Raw genomic sequence first — 26,639 nt, forward strand, 5'->3', positions numbered from 1 at the left:
CGCCCCCTCCTCCGTTAAAACGTCACCGGAGCTCAGCTCACAACATGCGGACGTCTCGACTCCAGCTGGCCGCGGTGCTGGCGCTGTTGGCCGCCGCCGGCTGCTCGCTGGCGGAGGTGATCGATGACGTGCTGGGCAGCCTCTCCAAGGGCGCGTCGTTCCTGGAGCGCCAGCACGAACACATCAACCTGGACGGCGTGGTGGGCTTCCTCCTGCTGCAGGGTGGGTGCACAGGGCTTGTTGTCGTCGTGGCGCAGTGTCCTCCTGCAGGCCCGCAATGTCACTGCACGGACTGCAAAACAGAAATGTATCGATTATATCAGTGTAGTACACGTGTAATACATATGGGAACACTCAGATAGTGTTGGATGACCTCAAGTAAAAGCCATGATGCAATGTGTGGAAAAGATACGATTCTTTTAACGAGTCGTGTTTGCAAGTCGGATGCGTGCCGTGAAAAAAGTAAAACACAAGCCAGGAACATATATTGGAAATGAGCAGATTGCTTACAACACAAAGAGTGGCAAATGCACAAAGAGATTAATAAATCATATGCACCAGGGGTGTAAATATTTACATGTACGTATGTATAAAATACCGTATTTCCTTGAATTGCCGGAAGGCATATAGTATGCGCCTGCCTTGAATTACTGCCGGGTCAAACTCGCTTGGCAAAATAATTAGCGCATGCTCAGTATTACCGCCTGGTCAAACTCGTGACGTCACGAGTGACACTTCCCCTGTCATCATTTTCAAAATGGAGGAGGCTGATTTCAATACCCGTAATTTGAAATTGCATAAAGGGAAGAAGATTAAGAGCTATTCAGTAGGATTTAAGGTCCAAGCTTACATCACACTCAAATATTTACTGCATACCTTTGGTAAGTGCCGGAGTGAGAAGAGGGTGTAAAATAATTAGCGCATGCTTACTTTTACCGCATGCCTTTGGTAAGCGCAGGAGTGAGAAGAAGTTTTGAATTAATTAGTGCCCCGGCGGCAAATCAAGGAAATAGGGTATAATAATCTCAAATTGAATCGCAATTTGGTAGGGAAAAGTTGCATTCCTGATTTTTCTCAAAACCATGCAGTCCAAGAGACGACGGACAGATAATCCTCCGACTTGTACGTGTGCGTCCACATATTTGGACTGTCAGGAATAAAAAAGTACAGTATTTCTTCATATTGTATTTGTGTGCTGCATATTCCACAACGTAACTGAACAGCCCAGTTTGGAGCGTATGATGTCATGAATGTGGAGGGGATTAATGCTACACACAAAAACCTCAATGGACTTTTGCACCACTTTTGCACTTGTTATGAAAAAACGAGTCGCACACACCAACCGAACTATACCGGTTGGTAGAACAGCCATGCCAGCAACTTGAGGGTTGCAGGTTCGATCCCTGCTTTCGCCATCCTAATCACTGCCATTGTGTCCTTGGGCAAGAAACTTTACCCACCTAGTTTAAATGTAAGAATTAGATATTGGGTTTCACTATGTAAAGCGCTTTGAGTCACTAGAGAAAAAGCGCTGCATAAATATGTTTCACTTCACAATTGTACAGTTTGCATATTAACCTTTGCACTTTTGCAGCGCCGTTTGGAACAGTGAAAATATGAATGTAAATGTACAATCCTCTAATAATTCTTGTATATTTTTAACTGGTGGATAACTCATAAATCAAAGTGACAAATAGGTGTGTCCAGATACGATACTGACTTGCTTAAAATATGTCCAATATACTGTAAGCTTAATAAATACGAGCAGTCCTGCAGCATATTTACTTGTGCAAAGCAGGGCATTAGCCTAACATAATAAATGATTGTAGCCAGTAGGTGTCACCAAAAACAAATTACCACTCCCTTTCATTTTAAAAACATCGTAAATCCGTCATCTTCAAACATTTTCTGTATAATTTCACTTAATCCAGCCTTTTCTAACATTTAACACTACAAAATGATAAAAGAATGTGCTCATGCTGATATCGTATCAGATTCATGTCGGTATCGTCCAATGCTCAAAGCGCCTATACTGTATTGTATTGAAAGTGAAAAAGTTGTATCGGCACACCCCTAATTTAAGCATTTTTTTTCCTGATGATGTAAAAGAAATGTTTGGATTTTCTTATTGCATAATCGGATAACTGTAGAGTTTAAAAAATATGTATCGGCACACCCCTAATTTAAGCATTTTTTTTTTTTGATGATGTAAAAGAAATGTTTAGATTTTCTTGTTGCATAATCGGATAACAGTAGAGTTTAAAAAATATGCAATAGAACAGTGGTAGGGGCTCCATCTCACGGTACGCCAAAGAATCACTTGATTAAAGGACAGTGTTTTATTTTCATTTATTCAAACATAGTGTTACTGTTGAAACTGTAATGTTAAAGTAGCCAAAACTATTAAATATACTTGACAAATAACATTTCTGCTATTTTTAATGAATACTTAGGCCAAGGGTCTGCAAAACCGAAATCTTAAAAGAGCCATATTGGACCAAAAATACAAAAAACAAATCGGTTTGGAGCTGCACAAAATTAAACGCCTTGTATAAGTGTTATAATAAAGGCAACACATGATGTGGGTGTCTATATTAGCTTTATTAGCCTACTATCAACATGACTATTTGTTGCAGGCTTATGCAAATCTTCGTTGACAGAAATGTTAAAATGTAATATTTATTCTACTCCTTTAAAAAAAATTGGAAAACATTAAAACGAAGGCTTCTCAGACGGTGAGATAACTCCTGGAAGTTACTGGCTTAGAATGGCCAAAGGTATAGATTTTTCTTTTCCAAGTTAAAGAATGGATTTATTACACTCTTTGCAAACTGTGTAACGTTTGCTGTGGTCTATACGTGCAAACAAACAACTGTCAGAAAAGCAGCCAATATTACATACAGATAATGTGTCGTGAGACATGCAAATATAAATAAAATATACAGAGGACATAAGTGAAACCTACAAACAAGGCATAATGGTGCTAATCTAAATAGCATGTTAGCATCGATTAACTTGCAGTCACGCACTGACCAAATATGCCTGATAAGCACTACAAAAAGTCAATAACATCTACAAAGCTCACTATTGAGCATTAATGCACAGCATAAAAAGTTTGGTGGACACAATGGAGGGGTGACATAAAACACGTCTTACTGTGGCAGAGTCGGAGAAAGTTGTACGTAAACAAACTATGGTGAGTTCAAAGACCGCCGAAATTAGTAGGACAAAACGGCGCTTGCAAATACTCTCATCAGTGAGGCATGTTTAATATAAACAGTGGGATTTCTAACAATTAGGACGGTTTGTGTCACGTTTTTCCTCCTCCAAGAACCAAATCAAAACAAAACATGTATTTTTTCCCCCATCTTTTTCCATTTTTGAAAAAGCTCCAGGAAGCCACTTGGACGGCGCTGAAGGTGGCTCTAGAGCCACGGGTTGCCGACCCCCGACTTAGGCCCACTCGGCTACTGTATTTAAATGTTGGTTGTTGTTGCAGTACTTGGAGAGCCAAGTGCTTTCCAAGGTGGTACTTGGGGAAAACAGTTTGAGAACCACTGCAATTGAATATAAAATTGCTATTTTTTGTCGAAACTGAGAGAACAAATGAAGCACTTTATTCACACACATTATTCCCGGGCCACACAAAATGATGTGTAGGGCCAGATCTTGCCCCCTTGCCTTAAGTTTGACACCTGTGATCTATATCAGTGGTTCTCAAATGGGGGTACGCGTACCCCTGGGGGTACCTGGAAGTATGCCAATGGGTACATGAGATTTTTTACAAATATTCTAAAAATAGCAACAATTCAAAAATCCTTTATAAATATATTTATTGAATAATACTTCAACAAAATATGAATGCAATATTCAGTGTTGACAGCTAGATTTTTTTGTGGACATGTTCCATAAATATTGATGTTAAAGATTTATTTTTTTGTGAAGAAATGTTTAGAATTAAGTTCATGAATCCAGTTGGATCTCTATTACAATCCCCCAAGAGGGCATTTTTTTAAAGTTGATTACTTCTATGTGTAGAAATCTTTATTTATAATTGAATCACTTGTTTATTTTTCAACAAGTTTTTAGTTACTTTTATATCTTTTTTTTCCAAATAGTTCAAGAAAGACCACTACAAATGAGCAATATTTTGCACAGTTATACAATTCTTACAAATCAGAAACTGATGACATAGAGCTGTATTTTACTTCTTTATCTCTTTTTTTTTAACCAAAAATGCTTTGCTCTGATTAGGGGGGAATTGAATTAAAAACATGTTCACAGGGGGTACATCGCTAAAAAAAGGTTGAGAACCACTGATCTATATTGTGTTTTACCAGCTGACCCGTACTTCAGTGTGTGTGTGTGTGTGTGTCACTGTTTTCTAGCTCAACTGAAGGAGGCGGTTAGGATGTGGCCTCACTCGGACCCGGTCAGCTGGGCTCAGAGGGCGGCCTCCGTGGATCTGGTCAAACGTCTGGACCGAAGCTTCGACAACGCCATCGCCGCCCTGCAGCAGAACGACCCCACATATTACCGAGGTGAAGCTCTGGAGCCCAAACTATAAAAACAAGGAAAGTCAACCCAAATGTCTCGTTTTGTTCCTGCAGAGTTTGAGCCTCTCCTCACCTGGACGTTCTGGCAAGTTCCTCAGGAGTGGAACACCACAGACCCCAGCCTGGTGTACCCCTCGGCCAACACCAGCGAGTGTTACGACGAGCAGCTCAGCGACAAGTGTCTGACACTGCTGCTGGGCACCTGGTAGGAGCAAAAAGGGGGCGGGACTCCCATGATGGAGGAGACAAAGTGATGTGATGTTTGCAGGAAAACCAAGGGGACTCCATGCATCGTCACCAAACCCTGTCAGGACACCATGACTCGCTTCGGCTGCCCTTACTACTCGCTGTCCCACCAGCTGCTCTACTTCATAATCGGGAAGATGGTGAGTCCACACGAAGCACAAAGAAGAAACCTTCTCGTCGTCCTATCAGGGTTTTTTGCCTGTCGATCCCAGAACGGCTGCTCCAACCTGCTGAAGGGCGACATGCGAGCATCCCGGACCAACATGACGGAACTCAACTACCGGAAAATCTTCTGCTCCAACATGATGAAGACCAACCAGGACATCATCTCGGACGGATTGACCCAGCAGACGGTCGACATCTTCATCGAGAACAGTGAGTTTTTTTCCCATCACTTATGGTCCACGTTCTCTGACCTGCTCCACGTTCCCAGTCCTCATCTGTGGATTGGCCGGCTTCTCCGACTTCTACAAAGCCGACTGGCTGCAGCACATCTTGCGCCTGCAGGATGGCGAACTGGGCTGCTTTGGGCGCGATAGTGAGTCACCACCTGACGTTACTATGTTGTCGTGTCATACTTAAGCCCAATTTATGTCCTCAGGGAGCGTCATCTCTCAGATAATCGGAGACGAGCTGCTGGAGCAGCTGCAGCCTCACCACCGAGTGAAGAGGAGGGAGAAGATACTGCCTGGTGGGTTTGAACTGGATTGTTAGTCACTGCCAGGAAGAAACTGAAAGAGAAAGTTATTGCAGACACAACTGCTTTTGACGGGAAGTAGTTGTATTTTGAAAAATCAAAAAGTTAACTTGCATATAATCACAAAAATTTATTTTGTCCTCAAAATTATACACACAATACCCATTAATGACAACATGAAAACTTTTTTTTTAGAGATTTTGTGTAAATTTATCCAAAATTTAAAACTAAAATGACATGACACGATGGAGCTCAAAAGTGAGCTCAGTTGCATCCTGTTTGAACCGATCATCCTTAATTGGAGTCCACCTGTGGTAAATTCAGTTGGTTGGACATGATTTGGAAAGGCACACACCTTCACACTGGACAGTGCATGGCAGAGCACAAACCAAGCATGACATTTTATGTAGACCTACAGACAGGATTGTCTCGAGGCACTGCCTTGGAGGTCCCAATGATCACAGTGGCCTCCGTATCTGTAAATAAAAGAAGTTTGGAACCACCAGGACTCTTCCCATAGCTGGCTGGCTGTCTAAAGTGAGCGATCGGGCGAGAAGGGGCTTAGTCAGGGAGGTGACCAAGAACCTGATGGTCAATCTGTCAGAGCTACAGCATTCCTCTGTGGAGAGAGGAGAACCATCTCTGTAGCAAACCACCAATCAGGCCTATAAGGCAGAGTGTCCAGACAGAAGATATTTCTTCCCAAATAGTTTGCCACATTGCAACTGAAAGCTTCTTAGACCATGAGAAATAAAATTCTCTGGTCTGATAAGACAAAGATCGATATCTTTGGCGTGAAAGCCAAGCGTCATGTTTGGAGGAAACCAGGCAAGTAACACTCCTACAGGGAAGCATGGTAGGGGCAGCATCTTGCTGTGGGGATGGTTTAGAGCGGCAGGAACTGGTAGACTAATCAGGATAGAGGGAAAGATGAATGCAGCAATGTAGAGACATCCTGGAGGAAAACCAACACTTCCCATCCAACCTGATGGAGCTTGAAAGGTGTGGGATGGGCGAAACTACCGAAAAGTAGGTGTGCCAAGCTTGTGGTGTAGTATTCAAAAAGACTTGATGCTGTAATTTCTGCCAAAGCTGCATCAACAAAATATTGAACAAAGGCTGTGAATACAAGTGATTTATTTGTTTTTTATTTTTTGACAAATTTGCCAAAAAATCTGAAACTTTTTTGCATTGTCATTATGGGGTATTGCATGCAGAATCTTAAGGACTAAAATTAATTTATTAAATTTTGGAATGAGGCTGCAACATAAAAAAAATGTGGAAAAAGTCAAGCGCTCTGAATACTTTCAGATGCACTGTCAGTATGCAGCTTAATCAATGCAATTTATTTTGACCGTACATGCTCATTTACCGTAACCGCGGATGGTTATCTGGTTGTTATACGGTCAATGCCTGCGTCAGATTTAAGTTAACTGAAATTATGCAGGCGAGAAAAAAATCAGTGATTAGTAAAGATTATTCCAAATTCAAAACTGTGATTAATGATTAAAAAAAAGTTATCATTTGACAGCAGTAAAAAAAAAAAAGTATTTTGAACCTTTATTATTATTATTATCTAATAATGCAATAAATAATTATATTAGCATACATTATAGTTTTATTCATTCAAATCAAAATATTTAACAATAAATAACTGTGTGACTCATGATTCCCAAGCAAGTAATCCATCAAATTGTACACTGTAAAGACAGCAATAGATTTTACAGTAAAAACAACTGGTTGCTGAGTTGCCATATTATGGGGAAAAAAACCCGTGGGACCATTTTTACATTTACAGTAATACACCATAAAACATCTGTAGATTTTATTGTTAAATTTTTACTGTGACATGCTGTAAAAATCATTGTAAATGTTACCGTAAAATCCTGGCGACTTAGCTTCCTGTTTTCATTACAGTGAATGTAAAAAAAATATAATACATTTCGTAATATAATGAGGAAAACTCTTATAAATGTATATTCATGTATTTTTTAATCTTACAAATGGCCGTCTGAGGGCAGCCAAAACTGTGATTCGGCCCTCAATGAAAACAGGTTTGACAGCTGCTCTAGTGTAATAATGATAACATTAAAGAATTATATATTAATGCCGACACAACACCTTTTGACGACAGGTAATTTTATTTTGAAAAAAAAAACAAAAACCCTGTGTACTATTCTTCTGATATTAATTTTTTGTTTCTGCCTTCAGACGGCTGCTCCAGTCACATGACCGCTGTGGCGGTGGGCGCCCTGGGAGGATATTTAAACTACTACCTGGCAGAGCAGGACATAACCAAGAGGCCCCTGTCGTGAACCTCTCTGGTCCCTCACAGCCATGCTGGGCATGAGGTGGTCTCTCTGGCCCAAAATGGAAACATTCTTCCTGGCAGACCGAGAACTGAATCGTACATCTTCACAGACAACAGTTCCCATGTAGTTCTTCATGGAGTCCTCTGCAATGTGGAGTAGAAAAACAAATAAACTGCCTGTTTTTATATGTGAAGCACTTAAGTGTTTTAGGAGTTTGGCAGGCTTTGTGTCAAGTATGAACCATGAATGTATGTAAAAACATAACATCCCAAATAAATAAATGAACGTGCGTGTGTCTCTGGTGTTTAAATCCAGGCTGTAGGCCTCGGTGACGTCACTCGTTCCAGCTGGTGACTTTGTGGAAGAGGGCCTTGAGGAGCCGGGCTTCATAGGTGACCGTGTTCTTGCCCATTTGAACGCGGGACTCCTCCAGAGGCTGCTCGATGATGGCGGGCACCTCCCTGCCGTATTCTGATGCGGACAGAACGCCGCAATGAAGAGCAAACATCTGGCTTCCTCAATGAATCCTTGCACACTAACAAGTTTGTTGTGAGAGACTCACCTTCACAGTTCTCCAGGAACTGAATGCACTCCTGCACCACGGCACCCTTCAGCGTGATGATGTGTTTGGACATGTTCTCCAGCAGGGACAGGAAACAGCGCTTGGCGTAGAACCACGTGTCGGTCCCCAGCTACACACAACAAGGACTGACTGCTTAATCACTGGCAGGAGCTGGGCCTACTGTTCCTGGGTCTACAGTCGTCCCACATCATGCTTCACTACATCCAGGTTTATGAAAGCATATTCCCTGTATTTAAATTAATTGTTAAAATGGGTCATTTATAATGTTTTTTCTACAACTACATTCTATTATTTTTTTCAACTGTTTTAGAAACCGCCTTCAAGTCGCTTTCTGACAGTCTCTTCAGGATGTGCCGTTTTATACGTGCCTCCACTTTAACAGCGTCTTCTCCTAGTCAGCAATGTTGTACTTTTTAGCGCTTCCATATGTAGTCTACTGACAGATATAAGTTAGAACTATACGCTACTTTGTATTAAATATGGCAACAGCATTGCATGCATGTGCATGTACAAGCCAAGCTGGCCCACAAGCGGATAGCGAAAAAGAAGGGACTTATTTTGACTACAGCGGCGGACTCCTGCAAAGATCTACAAGTAAACCTTAACAATATATAGATGTCCGCTGATATCACACTAAGGAAAAATGTCACAAATTGGAGAAATCCAAAACAGGTTGTGAGGAGAAAGTATGAAGGAAGGCAAGATTGTTTTATAAATATCTCCACCAAGTCGCCATTTTTTGATTTCACATTATTGGGACTCATGGCGATGCCAAATGCACAAAAGCAGGTACCCATAGGTAAGAAAAGTTGGTCTTGCGTAATAGGTCCTCTTAAAATTAAAGGGGAACTGCACTTTTTTGGAATTTTGCCTATCGTGCACAATCCATTATGAGGGACAAGAACACAGTCAAATCTATATATAATGTAGGAACAGACATGTTCAAAACATTACGTAACATAAACAGTATTGACTGTGTTTTATTGATTTTAATTAACAGCAGGACTTCCTTCTCTGGCACATTTATTTCCGTTTCCATAGCAGCGCACATTCGTCTTCTGGCATCAACTGCGTGTTCCTACTTCCACAAACAAACACGCAAGTATGTTTTCTAATCATGAAAGACTTGGTAACAGACAACTGTTTTTAGACAAATGAGGATTTGCAACCTTATCTTTTTGAAGCTGAATATACAGAGGATGAACTGCTGCTTCTAGAAGCCAGCATGAAGAAGAAAGAGGGTGAAAGGTTGGAGCAGACGAAATTTTGAACCAGGCTATGCCGAATTATTGGAGTGCCAAAATCAACTGGAAACGTCCCCCGCCAGCTTCACCATTGAGTAAGTAACTATACTATAGTTCATAATACATACAGCACATCACCGTACAGTACACTACATATGCTGTCTGGCTAGCTGTGTACAAACAAAACATGAAATGTGGGCTAATACTTTACAGATACTGTTATATGATTATTTATGTTTTTTCAGTCAATAAAGATTATTGACAATCACATCGTGTTGGGCAATACATACTCAAACGCGCTTCGTGCTGACTTAGAAGCTAATTTATCCCCTTGCCGTAGTTAGCTTTTACGGCTAGTACCAAACTATTCCGATGTGTTAGTACGCTAGAAAAAGTTCCTCCGTGTTGGCTCTTAAAATAACAATGTCGCTACAGCTTGGTTATTATACAGTTTACGGAACGTAAATGAACTATTATTGATGGTTTTTGAATGCATTTTCAAAGTGGTTTAGAGGTAGAAATGATTGCTCGTATTTGCTTTGTTGCTGGCCACCAAGAACGAGACAATTTTTATATGATAGAATGCAAAACAAACCAAAAACCTTTTGTCTTTTTGCCTCTGGTAATGATTGTGAACGATAGGCAAAATTCCAAAAAAAGGTGCAGTTCCCCTTCAAGTATGTATTTGGGTTATTCAGGGTTTCTGCAGGTTTCAAGACGTCAAATGTAGGACTTTTTAAGACTTTTTTAAGACCATAATGAATATAATTTAAGACCACTTCATATCCATACGGACAAAAAAGTACAAAGACAAAGGAAAATCAGAGGGCCAGGATGAATTGTAAGTATATGAAATAATTCACTTTTGTTTCACATAGGAAACAAAATGGCTAAACTAACTAAATACACCATAAAACTCTTTTGTAAACTAATTGTGGTATTGTAAAGTAAGCTGTAACAACGCATCGGTGCGTCCGTACAGCACATCAGGCCGTGCGTGATTAATTCTGACCAGGTAGCACAGGTTGCCTAGTTTAGATCCGTTTTGGGGTCACATTATAGCGTCCTCAAAAATTGAACATTTAAAAGCCAGACTGAAGTTTATGCATAAAAATAGGACTGTAAATAGATTTTTTCCAGACATTTCAAAATCGTATTTAAGACCTTTTATAAGATTTTAGGAGAATTTTAGACATTTTAAGGCCTTAAATTCAAAATGTTGGATTTAAGACTTTTTAAGATCCCAGAGACACCCTATTATTACAGGGCAGCATTTGTCATATTTTGTAATATTACAGCGTGGCGATTGATAAAGTTAATCACCAAAAAGGACTTCCATTTCCTGGTTAAAGTTGAACAATGCTAACAACACAGAGGCTAATCTTGGCGTGCTATCTTCCCCAAGTCAACAAATTTGACTGACTTTTTGCAGAACATCTTTTCGATACACTCCATGTTCAACCCCTGCCTCATCAATAGCACATCTTCACATTAGTGAGACATTGACATGACCAATATCAAAAGAAGAGAAGCAACAGTACAGGCACACATCTGACGCTAACAACACTGCTATCAGCTATCAGCAGCAGTCTGGGTGATGATAAGAGGAGATGAACTATGTTGATGTACTTTATCTTCGACATCATCAGCTGAACAAGACATTATCTTGTCTTGAATTATGAGACAAACAATGCTAACAACATGGCTAATGGTCGTACCTGTGAGTGTCAAGTTTACCAAGTTTTTGCAGAAAAATCTACGCCTGTGGTTTCAGTACATGGAAGCCCAGTTCTAACTTAGAGGAATCATTCAGGATGTGATTAAGTATTTCCACTTAGTGGATATGTTGTAGTGGCCGGGTGACAACCATTGGCTCAAGGCTACTTTATGGGGTTAGTGTAAAGGTGACTATATGACTGTTATTTAATTTTTACAAATCTCTTATTAGGTTTAAAAATGTTTATAAGGTAGTAAACAGATTTGTAGGCTTTAACTATTAATTATTTTAAATTTATACTAATAATCGTACTTTGCTGCAATTTGTTCGCCGTGGTCAGGTGGCTCAGGCCTGCAATTAGCTGCGATAAACAAGGGACACTTTAACCCAAGTAGTAACAGATAATTCAAAAAGCCAACCTTCTTGTTGTAAGGCTCCAAGCTCTTGATGACACGAGAAATGCCAAAATCATAGTGGCCTTTGGCGCAGTACAACGTGCTGAAAATGAAAACCAAATAAATACACATAAAAAACACAGTTTGGTGTGAGATTGACTGCTGAACTCACCCGATCACCATGTTGACGATGCAGAGGTGGAAGACTTTCTTATCTGGGTCGACATAGGAGATCTGCTCCTCTTCTTTCTCGATCTTCCTCATCAGCTCCTCAGCCTGGAGGAGCAGGAGAACGTGAAGATAATGTAAGACCGTCTCATTCAATAGTCCTGCATTCTAAGTACATCTTCATTCTGGCTGGTCATGATGTAGGACACACACAGGTTAGCCAGGACCACGGCGCTGACATCCAAGATCTGCAACAACACACATTTTCATGGATCATTAGCCAATTTTCATCTGCAGGAATGGCTATACTCTGCCATCTTGTTAACGTATGTGAAAACTCCTTAAATGGTCGCAACCATTACTTTTGCCTTTGTAACATTACAGGATTTTCCAGGAGACACAAAAGTAACACTGCAAACAGTAAAGCGGGGGGTGTTCAAACTTTTTCCACGGAAGGCTGCACACTGAAAATATAAAGCATGCAGGGGCCATTTTCTCATATTTTTTATTTGCAGAGCCAATACAATACAATACAGTATATATATATATATATATATATATATATATATATATATATATATATATATATACATACATACATACATATATATATATATATATATATATATATATATATATATATATATATATATATATATATATATATATATGATGGCTGTGAATCTTAGGGTAGAGCACTGCACAATTTGATTCGATTCTTGGGGGTAATAATCGATTCAGAATAGATTTTCGATTTAAAACAATTGTCGATTAAAATTCCAAACATTTTTAATAACATAGGATGCCAGTTCTATGATTAACTACATTCCTCCATAAAATAAATAAACATCTCTGATAAATTTTCATATTACTTAAAAGAAAACTGTTCTGGTTAATAACATTTTACCCAGACATATATAAAGCCAAATACAAATAAGGCATCCCCACACTTCTCTTTTCTAAAGTAAAAAAAAATCCGCAGATTTGGGCAGATTTGTCAACAATTAATTATTTTGATCCGAATAATTACACACTTGACCTAGGATTAATCATGATTAATCACAGGTTATTATTTGCTTGCATAAATAAAATGTATACAAAGAAATACACCAATTTTGGATGCAAATGCAATTTGGTAGTCTGAATGTCATACAGGAAATTTCTTTAAAGGGGAACTGCGCTTATTTGGGGGGGGGGTTGCCTATTGTTCACAATCACAACAGATTGATCTTTTAAATACAGTCTAACTTGAAAATAAAAGTTCGCTTACAGCGCAGCCAACAGGAGCTCTTCTATTTCGCCCATAAAACCCAAAGAATAACCATTCAAATCCCACCAACAATACTTTATTTACATTTCTTGATTTTAATATTAGCCAAGTTTTGGAGATTTTGTTATTATAAGCGCCAATGTAGGCAAACTATTTATAGCGGTGCTGTAATCACTGTCGTGTGTCCCTATGCTAACATCATCGAGTGTTCTGCTGCTTGTTCATTTTCTTGTTCCCTCTAAGTTTGTTCTTGATCATAAATGATGCATCTCACATGCACAGAACAAGTCTGAGTAGGTATTCCGACAAGTTGATGCACTTATGACATCCATTTAGGAATCGAAACTGGGGAGGACAACATGAAAAGACACTTCTTGGTCAATATTTCATAACACCATTGATTTAAATTTATTATTATTATTTTTTGAGCAAAGAGATTTAAAACAAAAAAAACAAAAAAATGAATTTTTTAGGAATTTATAAGGGCTCCACTCATAAAAGTGTTAAAAATAAGTCATACATTTTGTTTTGCTTTCAACACTTAAATCTCTCGATCAACTTCAGATCTATCCATCGTTTATAAGTTTTAATTTTTGAAATATTTTTTTTTGTTTGTTTATTTTGTGCCCTTTTTGACATAAGAAAACTGTTTTGAATATGACAAACACAAAATATGTAATACTTTCTCCAAAAAATGGTTTCGAAGTGTAATATTTGTTGTGAAATAATCTCCTGCAACCCTGAGAGGGTCAAGCAGTAGAAAATGGATGGATAATTGAATATATTTATTTTATATCAATATTTCATAACGACATGGATTTATTCATTATCATTTTTTTTTAAATATGACAGTTTTAAAGAGGTATTGTGTTATTAGAGTTGACATTGTAACTTTTATTTGTTACATTTGACCTGTTTTCTCTTTTATTCTACTTTTTTTCAAATGTATTTTTAAAACGTGCCGTGGCCCGTAAAAAATTAGCTCCGTGCCGCACTTTGGACATCCCTACAGGAAAGAAAAAAGAAACACAAAAATGCACCGCAAAGCTGTTAAGTCTATTTTACCGAAGGTTTGAACGTGCACAGACACTCCTGCACACTACACTGCTCCACCTGTACACAAAGGCAACGTGTCAGCCGACGCCGCGCCCCTCTCAGCTCCACTCACATTGCTCAGTGTCACTCACTTTGTCATAGTGCTTCTTGACGATGGGCTCGTAGAAGCTGATGGCCTCCTTGTACTTGTTCTGCATGAATAGCACATGGGCCACGTTCAGCTTCCACGTGTCGTCCTCGTTGCACACCTCCATGGACTTCTGGAAAATTTTCTCCACCATCTGGAAGTTCTCCCGGTTCCAGTAGATCTTGGCCTGGGCCATCAGCACCACAATGTACCTTGGCAGAGGAGCAAGGTCGTCAAGATGGGCGGAGGTGCATACAATCCTTGCAAGAATGCCTCTTTTTTATATATTTAACGGTTAGCACAGAAGAAGAGAATGTGCTTTGAATGCTACCCTAGACTTTCAAGCAATGTGTGTGTTCTCACTTCTCCTGCATTGTGTCGTACTCATGCAGGGCTTTCTTCTGTCCTTCATCGTCACGGACTGCTTTGGCATCCTGCAGCTGAAATCCGCATCAAACAAGTCTCATTGACAGAAATTAAAATAAGAGACTGAGACTTGAGACTGCGCCAAATATGCCTCTGTGTGCGAACCATGTCTCCGTGTACGGATGCTTCTTTTATTCATTTTACAGGACACATGGTGAGCGGCCCTACGTCACATTCTGTTTACGCAGTCCATTAGTGCTCCTCAGTGCTGCAGCATGTGTTTCCTTTCTCACTATTTTCAAAGTTTTGTCTATTTTGCTTTCGCAATATGGGTCAAAATCTGCGATGAGATGGCGACTTGTCCAGGGTGTACCCCGCCTTCCGCCCGATTGTAGCTGAGATAGGCACCAGCCCACCCGTGACCCCAAAGGGAATAAGCGGTACAAAATGGATGGATGGAATATGGGTCAAAATAGGCAACAAACCAGCCTGGAAAGAAAGAGGGAATCACTGTGGACTTAAACTTAGAGAGGAGAGAGAACCCACACATTTCCCCTCTAACCTATGACCTCCTCTCTCTGCTTGACATTCGCAGACAGTAAGGTAAATTGTATTGAACTTTTTTTTTTAAATTATCGTAGCAGCATGGTTGTTAACGTTTTTGAGCACACCAAAGGGACTGTTGTGTGTGTGTGTGTGTGTGCGTGCGCGCATTTAGCTTGTCGTGTTATTTTGATAATGAAGTGATTGTTGATCCATTAACCCCTTGTTATTTTATATTGTACATATTACAATTATATACTTTATATATATATATATATATATATGTATATATATATATATATATATACATACATACATATGTACACTGTTATTTATACATAAATACTGTACTTTCATATATACAGAAATATATATATATATATACACACACAAGTATACATACACACACATATATATATATATATATATATAAACACACACACAAGTGTGTGTATGTAATATATAATTTGTTTGTATGTACATACACATTACACACACACACACAATGTGTGTCTGTGTATATATATATATGTATATATGTATATATTTACATACATATATATATATATATATATTGATATATATAGATCCAAATTAAAGCGTTAACTGATGTGAATAACCACAGAAAAAGATCACATTAATCATGAACACACTTAAATAAATATTGCATTTTAGTTTGACCGTAAAAGCTCCGTTAAATCAGGGATTAGACCAATGCATACGAAAGTAGAAAAATTATTGAGGAAATTCTGAGTGGTGTGCTAGCTGGCAAATTTCACTCCAAAATATAGCCTGAAAGAACTTTAGATGAAAACTGTTACCAAGTGTTGTGCAAATGAATGACATGAATTCAAATAAAACTTTTGAATATGTTCTTGGATGACATTCTCATAATAAAATGCATTTGTGTAGAAATAGTGAGGTAATGTGAGTAATCACCTGTGATTAATCATAATAAATCCAAATTCCAAAATGAGATTAATCTGATTCAAAAAGAAATAATAATTTGACAACCCTACTATATATACATACTATTGTCTTCTAAGTGTGCATTATTTTACTAAAATAGGGACTTTTGTTGAGGCTAGAACTAATTATTCATGTTTACATTTTTTTTATAGGGAACACTGCTTCATCATTCGAACTTTGCAATTGACACACCATGTTCAAGAACTAATAAAGTTCGTAAATTGAGTTATGTGGCTAAATTTACTTCATAATAAAGACAAAAAAACGTCTTCTAAGGCTGATGGAAAGGATGCAGACAACCTGCTTGGCCAGCTTGCGTAACTTCTCGGTCATTTTGCCGATCATGTCATCAAACTTTCTGAATGCCTGTCAAACACACACACACGTACACATGATTTTACATGTGTAATAGAAGCAAGATGCACTTGCAGTGTGTTATGTTACTGTACCTCCTCCGGTGCAGTCTGGCAGGTCAACAAGGCATCTAGAAACTCATATTCATACTACAAAAAGCAAAAATCACAAGAAATGTAAACAACAAATACACACTGGAGGGCAGGGGTGTCCAAACTAGGGTCCACAAGCCAAATGCGGCCTGTCAACATAATCAATTTGGCCCGCGAGACATCATGAGTTGTAATTAATTTTATCCTCAGAGAGATTGCACCCATTTTAATAGTCTGCCAATTTTGATACTGCTATTATGTTGCCATCTAGAGGAGAGTGTGAGAAATTCAAGTCAATGACCTTTAATTATGCCATGAATGGGAGTGTGCGCAGCATTTACTTTATGACCAAATGCAAACAACTTTCCCTAGTCATAGTGCAAAAAAAAGAAAGAGAAAAATAAATAAACTTAACTAGCACAACATTTCAACAGACATGGTCACACATAACACAACCTGCTCACCAAACTCTGTGGACATTATAAAAAAATGCCCATACAAAATTCCAAATTATACACCTATATAAATACATTACAAAGCATGATAGGAAAAATGCAAAACACTCTTCACACTTAATAATAATAAAAACAATGTATTAGATTTATGTAGCGTTTTTGTCGACACTGAAAGCGCTTCACAGAGATTTGAGAACCACTTATTCATGTTTGCCGCATTTTAGCTGCTTGATATTTCTGATCAATTACAAAACTTTAAGGTAAAGGTAAAGGTTGAACTTTCACAGACTCCTAATTTCCAAATATATTAATTATTAATTATATATCCATTATATTGATATAATATGAACACACACAAATATATATCTGTATATACACGTGTGTTTGTATATATTATGAATATATATATATACATACATACAAAGACATATTTATATACATATATTTGTATATGTATATATGTATATATATATATACACATACATACAAAGACATATTTATATACATATATTTGTATATGTATATATACACATGTATATATGTATATATATATATATATATATATATATATATATATAGTTACTTTACAAGCAGTCTGCTTTTGGCCCTTGAACAAATGCTTTTAGCCCAATGCGGCCCCAAGTCAACAAGTTTGGACACCCCTGCTGTAGGGTGTGTTTTGTTTACTAAAACACCACTTGGTTTCATGTGAGGCACGTGTCTTACTGGAGAGAGCAATTTGTAGGTGAGGTGGGCGTTTTCTGCCAGGACGTCGGCTGCTAGGTCAAAATACTGCCAAGGGAAGAGGCAGAGTGGGATTACGTCCACCAGTGTTTTGATGTCTTAACTCTTGAGTAAAGACGCACCTCATGTTTGCAGTAGAGCAGAAGCAAGTTTCCAAAAGTGACGGGAGGGAAGGACGGTTGCTGAAGCAGGAAGGCCAACTTCTCAAAACCTTGCGATGGCTTGGAGTCCATGTTGAGCAGAGCCTGATTGTGCAGCGTCACTGTGTCCAGCTCCTGCATGACAGCCCATCTTTAGAAATATATGTACTCGTAAAGCTTCATTTGAGATTTTCCATCTTATGGTACATGGATGTCAGCTCCTCAGTCAAGTCATGTGACCACCCCAGAAACTATACATACAAGATTATGACAAATAAAAAGGAAACTTGAATTGGCTGCATGCAGTTTATAATACATTCCACTAGAGGGCAGTGGTTGTACACCTTATTGAGAGGATAATTAGGACAGAGGACACATTGAAAAGTGAGAGGACAATTAGTGGTTACCTCCTCTGATCGTGGCGGCATGTCTGTCAAAGCCTCTTGAGCGCCTTTCACTGTAAATTAACATTTCAGTAGTCAATACATTTATTCACAAGGGAATGATTGAAAAAATAAGCATACATTCAAAAATATTTAGCATATTGAGAGGTGTAAAATGCTGCCTTAAGGTTCCCCCATGAAAGGCTATTCAATGTGCAAAGGGTTTGATAGAAAGCTTCCATCTGTCAATCAAAGTGTATAGAACAGGTGTGTCCAAACATTTTTCCACTGTAAAATTGATATTTTTCATTTTCAAAACCATTACAATATACATATATACAAATACATATACATATACATATATATATATATATATACACATATATGTAAATATATATATGAAAATATATACACATATACAAATATATATATGTATATATATATATATAAACACATATACATACATTTATACACACATATACATACATATGTATGTATATATATATATATGCGTATATATATATATGCGTATATATATATATATATATATATATATATACACACACATATATACACACAAAAACAACACAATATGCAATATTTTCCCCCCAAAATTTTCAATGCGGAATATTTGATGTAAAATAATTGAAGCCTTAAATAAGTCAATATTTCATAACATTGATTTTTTTACTTTATTATATTTTTTGAGCAACGACAGTTTAGAAACCCCCACTAAAATCCTATTTCCTATTTACTTTCAACAACTTTAAGATCTATTCATCCAGTATATGCTTTTATTATGTTTTAATGTTGTTGTTTTTTACTTGTTTGTCTTGTGCCGTTTTTTGTCAAAGAACACCTATTATATGGCAAACACACAAAATATGCAATAATTTCCCTCCAAAAATGTTCAAAGTTGAATACTTGATGTGAAGCCTTGACTTGGTCAATAACAACAACATTGATTCATTATTATTTTTGTAGCAATGACAGCTTTAAAGACTTATTGCATTATTACAGTTGACATTACAACTTTTCCTCGTTACATTTAATCTGTTCGCGCTATTATTCCACTTGTTTATTTTTTAAAACATTTTTTTAATGTATTTTTTTCAATTAGCTGTGGGCAGCAAATCGCCCCCGGGCCACACTTTGGACACCCCTTGTATAGCTTGTGCTGATGTTTCCAGAACTTTTTCCTGCTGCTGATGACAGTCATGTGACTGTTGGTTGACTGAGCAAGTGAGTGAAGTGCTTACGTTTCTTCAGCTGGTATTCGATGGCAGCTTTGAGGTTGAAAGCTTCGATGAGGGCGGTCTGATGCAGCACAAGCGTGTTGCCCACACTGCGCACATCGATACCCTCTGTCGTCAGGCCCACACTCAGCTCTGGTACGGCGAAAGGTCGTCATTAAGATGAAGTTGCAGCATGTAGGATTTGTGCTCCAGCAACATCATCTTTTTACCTGGGTGTTCCCTGATGCCTCGCTCGATGATCTCGCCAATGTACTTGAGCGCCTGGGCGTAGTTGCTCATTCTGTAGTAACACAGCGCGACGTTGTACGACAGCGCTGACAGGAAAAGAAGACAGAAGAAAAAAAAATAAAAAAATAAAAAGAGTTTATCAAGTCGTGGAACAGCGGCCAACTGTCAAATCAGTGTGTGTGTGTGTGTAGTGTGATTACCAGGTACGTATCCCAGCACCTGCATGGCCGACGTGAACTTCTTGCAGGCGTCCTCATAATTGGCGTCTTGATAGAGTAGGCAGCCCATGTTGTAGACATAGTCTGGGTCCTCCTGGGGTAGCTGCTCCACCAGAGACTGCACACATGGAACACTTCAGTGCTTCAAATGTGAACCGTTCTACACAGGCATATACATACGAAACATGAATACGTCAACAATCTATGAATATGAGCATGGCACCTTGGCAGCAGAATAATTCTCCTCAAAATATTTGATGGAGGCCTGCAGCTTGATCATCTGTGGAGGAAAGTCAGACAATGAACACTTCGCTGGGGTATCCAAACTTTTTCCACCAAGTGCCACCCACTAGAAAATTAAAGCCTGGAGGGGCTTGATATTTTTCATTTTCAAAATCAATACTATATATATACTTTTTTTTTTTTTTAAACTCCTTTCAACTTTGGCCTTGGGGACCAAGAAGCATTGCAGAAAATATATCATACATATATTCATTATTCAACTTATAGATCAACTTTATGTATTTTATGTTGTATGCCTTTGTTGCCAAAAAACAGCCTATACAAATTTTGCAAAATTATTCTCCCCAAATGTTTTAAAATGTTATATTTCGTGTGAAGTAATTGAAGTCTTAAAATAGGTCAAATATTCATAACACAACTGATTTATTATTATTATTTTTTTAGAAACGAGTGAAAAAAAAAGTCCTACTATAATTCTTGGAGATCCAAAAAGTTCCACTCATAAGAACTTAAAAAATTGGTCATCCATTTTTTATTTTATTTAGAACACATAAATTCTCTAGAACAACCTCAGATCTATTTGTTTTAATAATTTTTAAAAAATGTTTGTCAAAGAAAACTTTGTTTTTAAAATGGCAAACACAAAATGTGCGATATGTTTAAGTGGAATATTTGATATGAAGTAATTTGCGGCTTGAAAAGGTCAAAAATTTCTAATAACAGCATTGATTTTGATTCTTTTTTTTTTTTTTTTTTTTTACAATGGCAGCTTTAAATAGTTATTGTGCATCTGCGGTCCTCTCCAAGGTCTTTCCTTGCCATCCCACTAGGTTGAGTTTTTCCCTTGCCCTGATGTGGGATCTGAACAGAGGATGTTGTTGTGGCTTGTGCAGCCCTTTGAGACACTTGTTATTCAGGGCTATATAAATAAACATTGATTTGATTGATTGATTGTGTTATTAGAGTTGACATTTCAGCTGTTTTCTCTTTTATTCAAGTTATCAATGTTTTTTTTATTTTAAATGTATTTTTAGAATGTTTCGCGGAACCCACTTTGGACACCCCAGGTCTAGCGTGTCCTTGTTGAACTAATGTGTAAGATAAGAAGAAATGACTGGACCTTAATATGACTGGTGGCTGTGTCCAGTGCGAAGGAGGCCTTGGTGGCATCAGCGTACGACCCTGCTTTGTACAAGCTTTGTGCGTAGTACACCTTATACTCCTCCACCTCAGGGTGCAGCTGAGTAAGCTGTTCATAGCACTCTGCAGCACTGCTGAAGTCCTGGATGTGATAGTAGCAGAAGCCCAGCAGAGACAGAGCAGCTCTGGACTGAAAGACATGTAGGGAAAAACAGGAATGAACAAAAGAACACATTTTCATTACGACAATTTGACAATTTAATGTTGGACTGGGTGATAAAACGATATCAATATATATTGTGATAGACACCTAATCAATAGCAATAAAAAAATGTGATTGATAATTTTTTGTATTCCTTGTTGGGAGAAAGCGGAAGTTGGAAAGCAAGGTTAATTGCATTAAAAAAAGGCCCTCGCTCGCTGGTAACCGAGCGACGCAGGAAGTGATCACTGATCAATAGGAGTGATATGCTAACAGCCAATCAGGTAACAGTGTCAACTATAATGTTTGGTCGCGCCATCTTGTTGTCGCGCCATCGATTCTTTGCATTAAGTGAGAAGAGAAAGTCAAAAAAAAAAAAACTGTGGATAAAACAGGAAGTCACCTGGACAGTATGGTGTTTTTTGGGATTTTTCCAAAGATACAGTAGTTAAATCAATGTGGTCTGTAAATGATGTAAGGCGCCCATCCCACCACACCCTTTAGAGCACTGCTGTAACTTCCTGGCATTAAACCTGCAGAAAATAGCTCTTCTCAGGTTTTCCTATGTTTACATTTTCACACGTTGCACTATTTTGTTACACTTAACTAAGAATTTCTTATTTTCGCACCTTCATTTTAGGAGGTTATTGTTAATTGTTCATTGTGATTTTAAAATTAGTTGTTTAAGTGTTTTCCATGGTTGTGTTGACATTTCCTTTCCGTCCTGATAGCCAAGGGGATTATAATCAGAAGAAAGTTACATGTAAAATACAAATATCCATCCATCTATCCACCCAGCCATCTTCTTCCGCTTATCCGAGGTCAGGTCTTGGGGGCACCAGCCTAAACAGAGAAGCCCAGACTTCCCTCTCCCCAGCCACTTCGTCCAGCTCCTCCCGGGGGATCCCGGGGCGTTCCCAGTCCAGCCGGGAGTCATAATCTTCCCAACGTGTCCTGGGTCTTCCCCGTGGCTTCCTAACGGTCAGACTTGCCCAAAACACTTCCCTAGGGAGGCGTTCGGGAAGCATCCTGACCAGATGCCTGAACCTCCTCATGTGGCTCCTCTCCATGTGGAGGAGCAGCGGCTTTACTTTGAGCTCCTCCCGGATGAAAGAGCTTCTTACCCCATCTCTAAGGGAGAGCCAGCATGAAGAAACTCATTTCGGCCGCTTGTACCCGTGATCTTGTCATTTTGGTCATGACCCCAAGCTCATGACCATAGGTGAGGGTGGGAACGTGGATCGACCGGTAAATTGAGAGCTTTGCCTTCCGGCTCAGCTTCTTCTTCATCGCAACGGATCGATACAGCGTCCGCATTGTGAAATACAAACATTTACATATAATATATTTTTCTCCTGCTCCTTATTTTCTATAGGTCATAAATAAGATCAATAATTATTGATATCGACCAATATAAAACACTTATATTGTGATATAGTAAAAGTCATTACATTTTAATGACTTTTGTCTAGTAGCAACACTTACCCTGGTGTGCTTCTGAAGTTGGCTGTTTAAGATGTGAATGGCCTCCACATACTGGCTGTCCTTAATCTGCAAAACATAATTAAATTAAAAATATGCAATCATTTATTTACTGATTATAGGCCTCAAATGTTTTCTTTTGAAAGTCAAGGCAAGTGTTGCCTTAAAGGGGGGCTGATATGTTAGGGCACCAAGGCAAACATTATTTTCTTTCCAGGCAGGGGCTCCAAAGCATGCGTGCATACGCCCCCTTGTGGTTCAGTACAACAGTTTGGCCAACAACAATAAAAAAACAGGAGTGACAGTGTGTTACCTCACAGCAGCCGATGGACGCTGTATTGTCAAAATGAAAGCAACAACATTTTTCTCCTTCGCTGTATACTTTAATGTGGGGACAAGTGTCTCCAATATTGTCCACACCTGTCTCCCTCCAAACACAGCAGTGCGTTCTTAAAGGCCTACTGAAACCCACTACTACCGACCACGCAGTCTGATAGTTTAAATATCAACGATGAAATCTTAACGCTGCAACACATGCCAATACAGCCTTTTTAGGTTACTAAATTGCAATTTTGAATTTCGCGCAAAGCATCCTGTTGAAAATGTTGGTAAGATGACGCGTATGATGCCGCGTGACGTCTCGAAATGTAGCGGATATATTGTTTTTCCAGTCCGATCCCAGCTCTAAGTAGTCTGCTTCAATCGCATAATTACACAGTATTCTGGACATCTGTGTCGCTGAATCTTTTGCAATTTGTTCAATTAATAATGGAGACTACAGAGAAGAAAGATGTAGGTGGGAAGCGGTGTATTGCAGCTATCTTTAGCAACACTAACACAGCCGGTGTTTCCTTGTTTACATTCCCGAAGGTGAAGCTTTACTATAGAACAGAGCGGTCAAGCGAACATGGTTCCCGACCACATGTCAACCGGCAGGTTTCGATGAGAAAATTGTGGTAATAAGTCGGCTCTAACCGTAGACATGAGCGGAGCTTGCGTTGTTCATCGTGCATATGTCAAAGAGGCAGCTGCAGACTGTCTTGCCTCCTCTGACCGGCCGCCCCTGAACGTGGAATGCTTCCACCGTGGAGGAGGGGGAAAAAAATCTCAGCCCGACCCGACCGGCTGCCTTTGCTTCGCCTCGTCGAGAAACGTGGCTTCCCTCAGAGACACTGGCGGTCACCACACCCGTGGCCACACCCCTCCGACTTTCAGATATGACAGTATAATCTCCTTACAACACTAGTAACACAATAAGCAGATTAGGGATTTTCCAGAATTATCCTAGTAAATGTGTCTAATAACATCTGAATCGCTCCCACTGCCCTGTCTTTTTTTTTCTAGTCCTTCACTCTCACTATACTCATCCACGAATCTTTCAACCTCGCTCAAATTAGTGAGGAACTTGTCGCTTTCTCGGTCCGAATCGCTCTCGCTGGTGGTGGCCATGATTGTAAACAATGTGAGGATGTAGGGAGCGCCACGACCCGTGAAGTCACACGCATATCGTCTGCTACTTCCGGTATAGGCAAGGCTTTTTTATTTGCGACCAAAAGTTGCGAACTTTATCGTCGATGTTCTCTACTATATCCTTTCAGCAAAAATATGGCAATATCGCGAAATGATCAAGTATGACACATAGAATGGACCTGCTATCCCCGTTTAAATAAGAAAATCTCATTTCAGTAGGCCTTTAAACACATGGCGGAAAGCGAGGGAAAATGACTTCTAACGTCCCGGAAGAGTTGGTGCTGCGAAGAATTCTGGGATGTGTTCTGTTGAATGTTGTGTTGCGGTGCAAATATTCTCCCGAAATGTGTTTGTCATAGTTGTTTATTATGATCTCACTATATGGCACATGTTTACGACAGTGTTGGCGTTATTTATACAGTGTGACATGTATGGCTGTTGACTAAGTATACTCCGAGGGTAAACCCCTGGAGCAAGATTAATGGTGTTAGTCCGCCATGTTTGATATGTCAAGTAATAATAGTGCGCATGTGCTGATTTCGAGTTGTCTAAAATTAAATAATAATTATAGGGATTTTGGTTATTTATAGAGGATAGAAATGTATGCTATTATTAATTTTTGGGGCGGTCCTGAGTAGTTACGGTTCAATCCCGGGCTCGGGATCTTTCTGTGTGGGGTTTGCCTGTCCTCCTCGCGACTGCGTGGGTTCCCTCCGGGTACTCCGGCTTCCTCCCACTTCCAAAGACATTCACCTGGGGATAGGTTGATTGGCAACACTAAAAATTGGCCCTAGTGCAGTGGTTCTTAACCTTGTTGGAGGTACCGAACTCACCCAGTTTCATATGCGCATTCACCGAACCCTTCTTTAGTGAAAAATAAAATGTTTTTTCTTAATTTAATGATGTTACTATATTAAAGAAATACCAAAATAGATATGTTTTACAAACAGAAAGTTATAGGAATGCACACATAATCCCACGTTTACATCTCATTTTGCAACATGTGAATGTTTTAGTGGGAACTAAATGCGATATCTGAAAGGGGTACAAATTATTTCGAACCCCACCTTGTACAGATCTCATGAAAAACAAATTGTTTTTTTGTCATTGTAAGTGTGTGCCAAAACACTTATATTAGAAAATAATCTCATGGAAATGATTGCTGTCATTTGATTATAATAATAACACATTGAACTTGTTATTTAGTCAGGTTTCGATGGCGGCTTCGTCGAACCCCTGAGGTCGACTGACTGAACCCCTTGGGTTCGATCGAACCCAGGTTAAGAACCACTGCCCTAGTCTGTGAATGTGAGTGTTGTCTGTCTATCTGTGATGGCCCTGCGATGAAGTTGCAACTTGTCCAGGGTGCACCCCGCCTTCCGCCCGATTGTAGCTGAGACAGGCACCAGCGCCCCCCGCGACCTCAAAGGGAATACGCGGTAGAAAATGGATGGATGGGCATTACGTGAAATTGCTACACAGAGGGGGGTCGAACATACAAATATCGGTCATGTTACCTGTTACATGAGCATCGTCTATATTTAGTACAATCAATTTCACAACATAAATAAATCAAGTGTCTTTAGTGGATATTGATATATTGTATCTCAGTGTACGAGCAAGAATAACTAATTTCTAACATGATTACTGGAGCAGCAGTTTAAAAGACTGAGTGGTTGTCAAAGCACACTTAGCGCGGCTGCTAAACTAAGCTAAGCTAACTAGCAGACGACTCCTGCCACAGGACATTCTTACCAGTTTGTAGATCGTTGCTGTGTATTCTCCATCTTTTATTGTCATCATGATTCCAAATGTATAGTTTTCACGAATCAAAACGAACGAATATAAACCTAAACTTCAGAAACAGCAGCGACTTTAGCTAGCGTCCGTGCTCTGTTCACAGCAAGCCGACTTCTGTTACCTAGCAACCTCTGACCGGAAGTTGGAACTTTGACTGACGTGTCCACCGGCCAATGGCCTTTC

At 39.1% G+C, this 26,639-nt stretch overlaps 2 protein-coding genes across 3 annotated transcripts; one reads left to right on the forward strand and one right to left on the reverse strand.

The window, feature by feature from the left end:
* lg07h16orf89 (linkage group 07 C16orf89 homolog) lies at positions 1-8,100 on the forward strand. The gene is made up of 8 exons (XM_061905650.1): positions 1-222; positions 4,389-4,541; positions 4,611-4,761; positions 4,825-4,942; positions 5,015-5,177; positions 5,236-5,340; positions 5,404-5,493; positions 7,711-8,100. Exons 1-8 carry the CDS (start codon positions 45-47, stop codon positions 7,812-7,814), a joined length of 1,062 nt encoding a protein of 353 aa, XP_061761634.1. The 5' UTR covers positions 1-44; the 3' UTR covers positions 7,815-8,100.
* Positions 7,310-26,639, reverse strand: ift70 (intraflagellar transport 70). 2 transcript variants are annotated; one of them, XM_061905648.1, is made up of 19 exons: positions 26,412-26,639; positions 23,190-23,255; positions 21,483-21,692; positions 20,343-20,399; positions 20,102-20,237; positions 19,883-19,987; positions 19,677-19,805; positions 18,442-18,491; positions 18,017-18,169; positions 17,877-17,942; positions 16,699-16,752; positions 16,550-16,615; positions 14,735-14,811; positions 14,376-14,583; positions 12,095-12,166; positions 11,923-12,026; positions 11,775-11,853; positions 8,374-8,503; positions 7,310-8,282 (listed from the first exon to the last, which is right to left on the reverse strand). In XM_061905648.1, the coding sequence occupies exons 1-19, from the start codon at positions 26,457-26,459 to the stop codon at positions 8,146-8,148; spliced, it is 1,947 nt and encodes a 648-aa protein (XP_061761632.1). In that variant the 5' UTR covers positions 26,460-26,639; the 3' UTR covers positions 7,310-8,145. The 2 variants fall into 2 exon arrangements, with proteins under 2 accessions (XP_061761632.1, XP_061761633.1); XM_061905649.1 differs by having other exon boundaries at positions 7,310-8,319.

Source organism: Nerophis ophidion, linkage group LG07, assembly GCF_033978795.1.
Source record: "Nerophis ophidion isolate RoL-2023_Sa linkage group LG07, RoL_Noph_v1.0, whole genome shotgun sequence".
Lineage (NCBI taxonomy): Eukaryota > Metazoa > Chordata > Actinopteri > Syngnathiformes > Syngnathidae > Nerophis > Nerophis ophidion.

Excerpts from the sequence above, each read along its gene's own strand:
- ift70 (XM_061905648.1), bottom strand. The coding sequence starts at position 26,459 with ATGATGACAATAAAAGATGGAGAATACACAGCAACGATCTACAAACTG. Across the intron at positions 16,616-16,698 it reads GCCAGACTGCACCGGAGGAG|GCATTCAGAAAGTTTGATGA; the intron begins GTACAGTAACAT and ends TGTGTTTGACAG. Across the intron at positions 12,027-12,094 it reads TGACCAGCCAGAATGAAGAT|GCTGAGGAGCTGATGAGGAA; the intron begins GTACTTAGAATG and ends CTGCTCCTCCAG.
- lg07h16orf89 (XM_061905650.1), top strand. The coding sequence starts at position 45 with ATGCGGACGTCTCGACTCCAGCTGGCCGCGGTGCTGGCGCTGTTGGCC. Across the intron at positions 4,542-4,610 it reads CGACCCCACATATTACCGAG|AGTTTGAGCCTCTCCTCACC; the intron begins GTGAAGCTCTGG and ends TTGTTCCTGCAG. Across the intron at positions 5,494-7,710 it reads GAGGGAGAAGATACTGCCTG|ACGGCTGCTCCAGTCACATG; the intron begins GTGGGTTTGAAC and ends TTCTGCCTTCAG.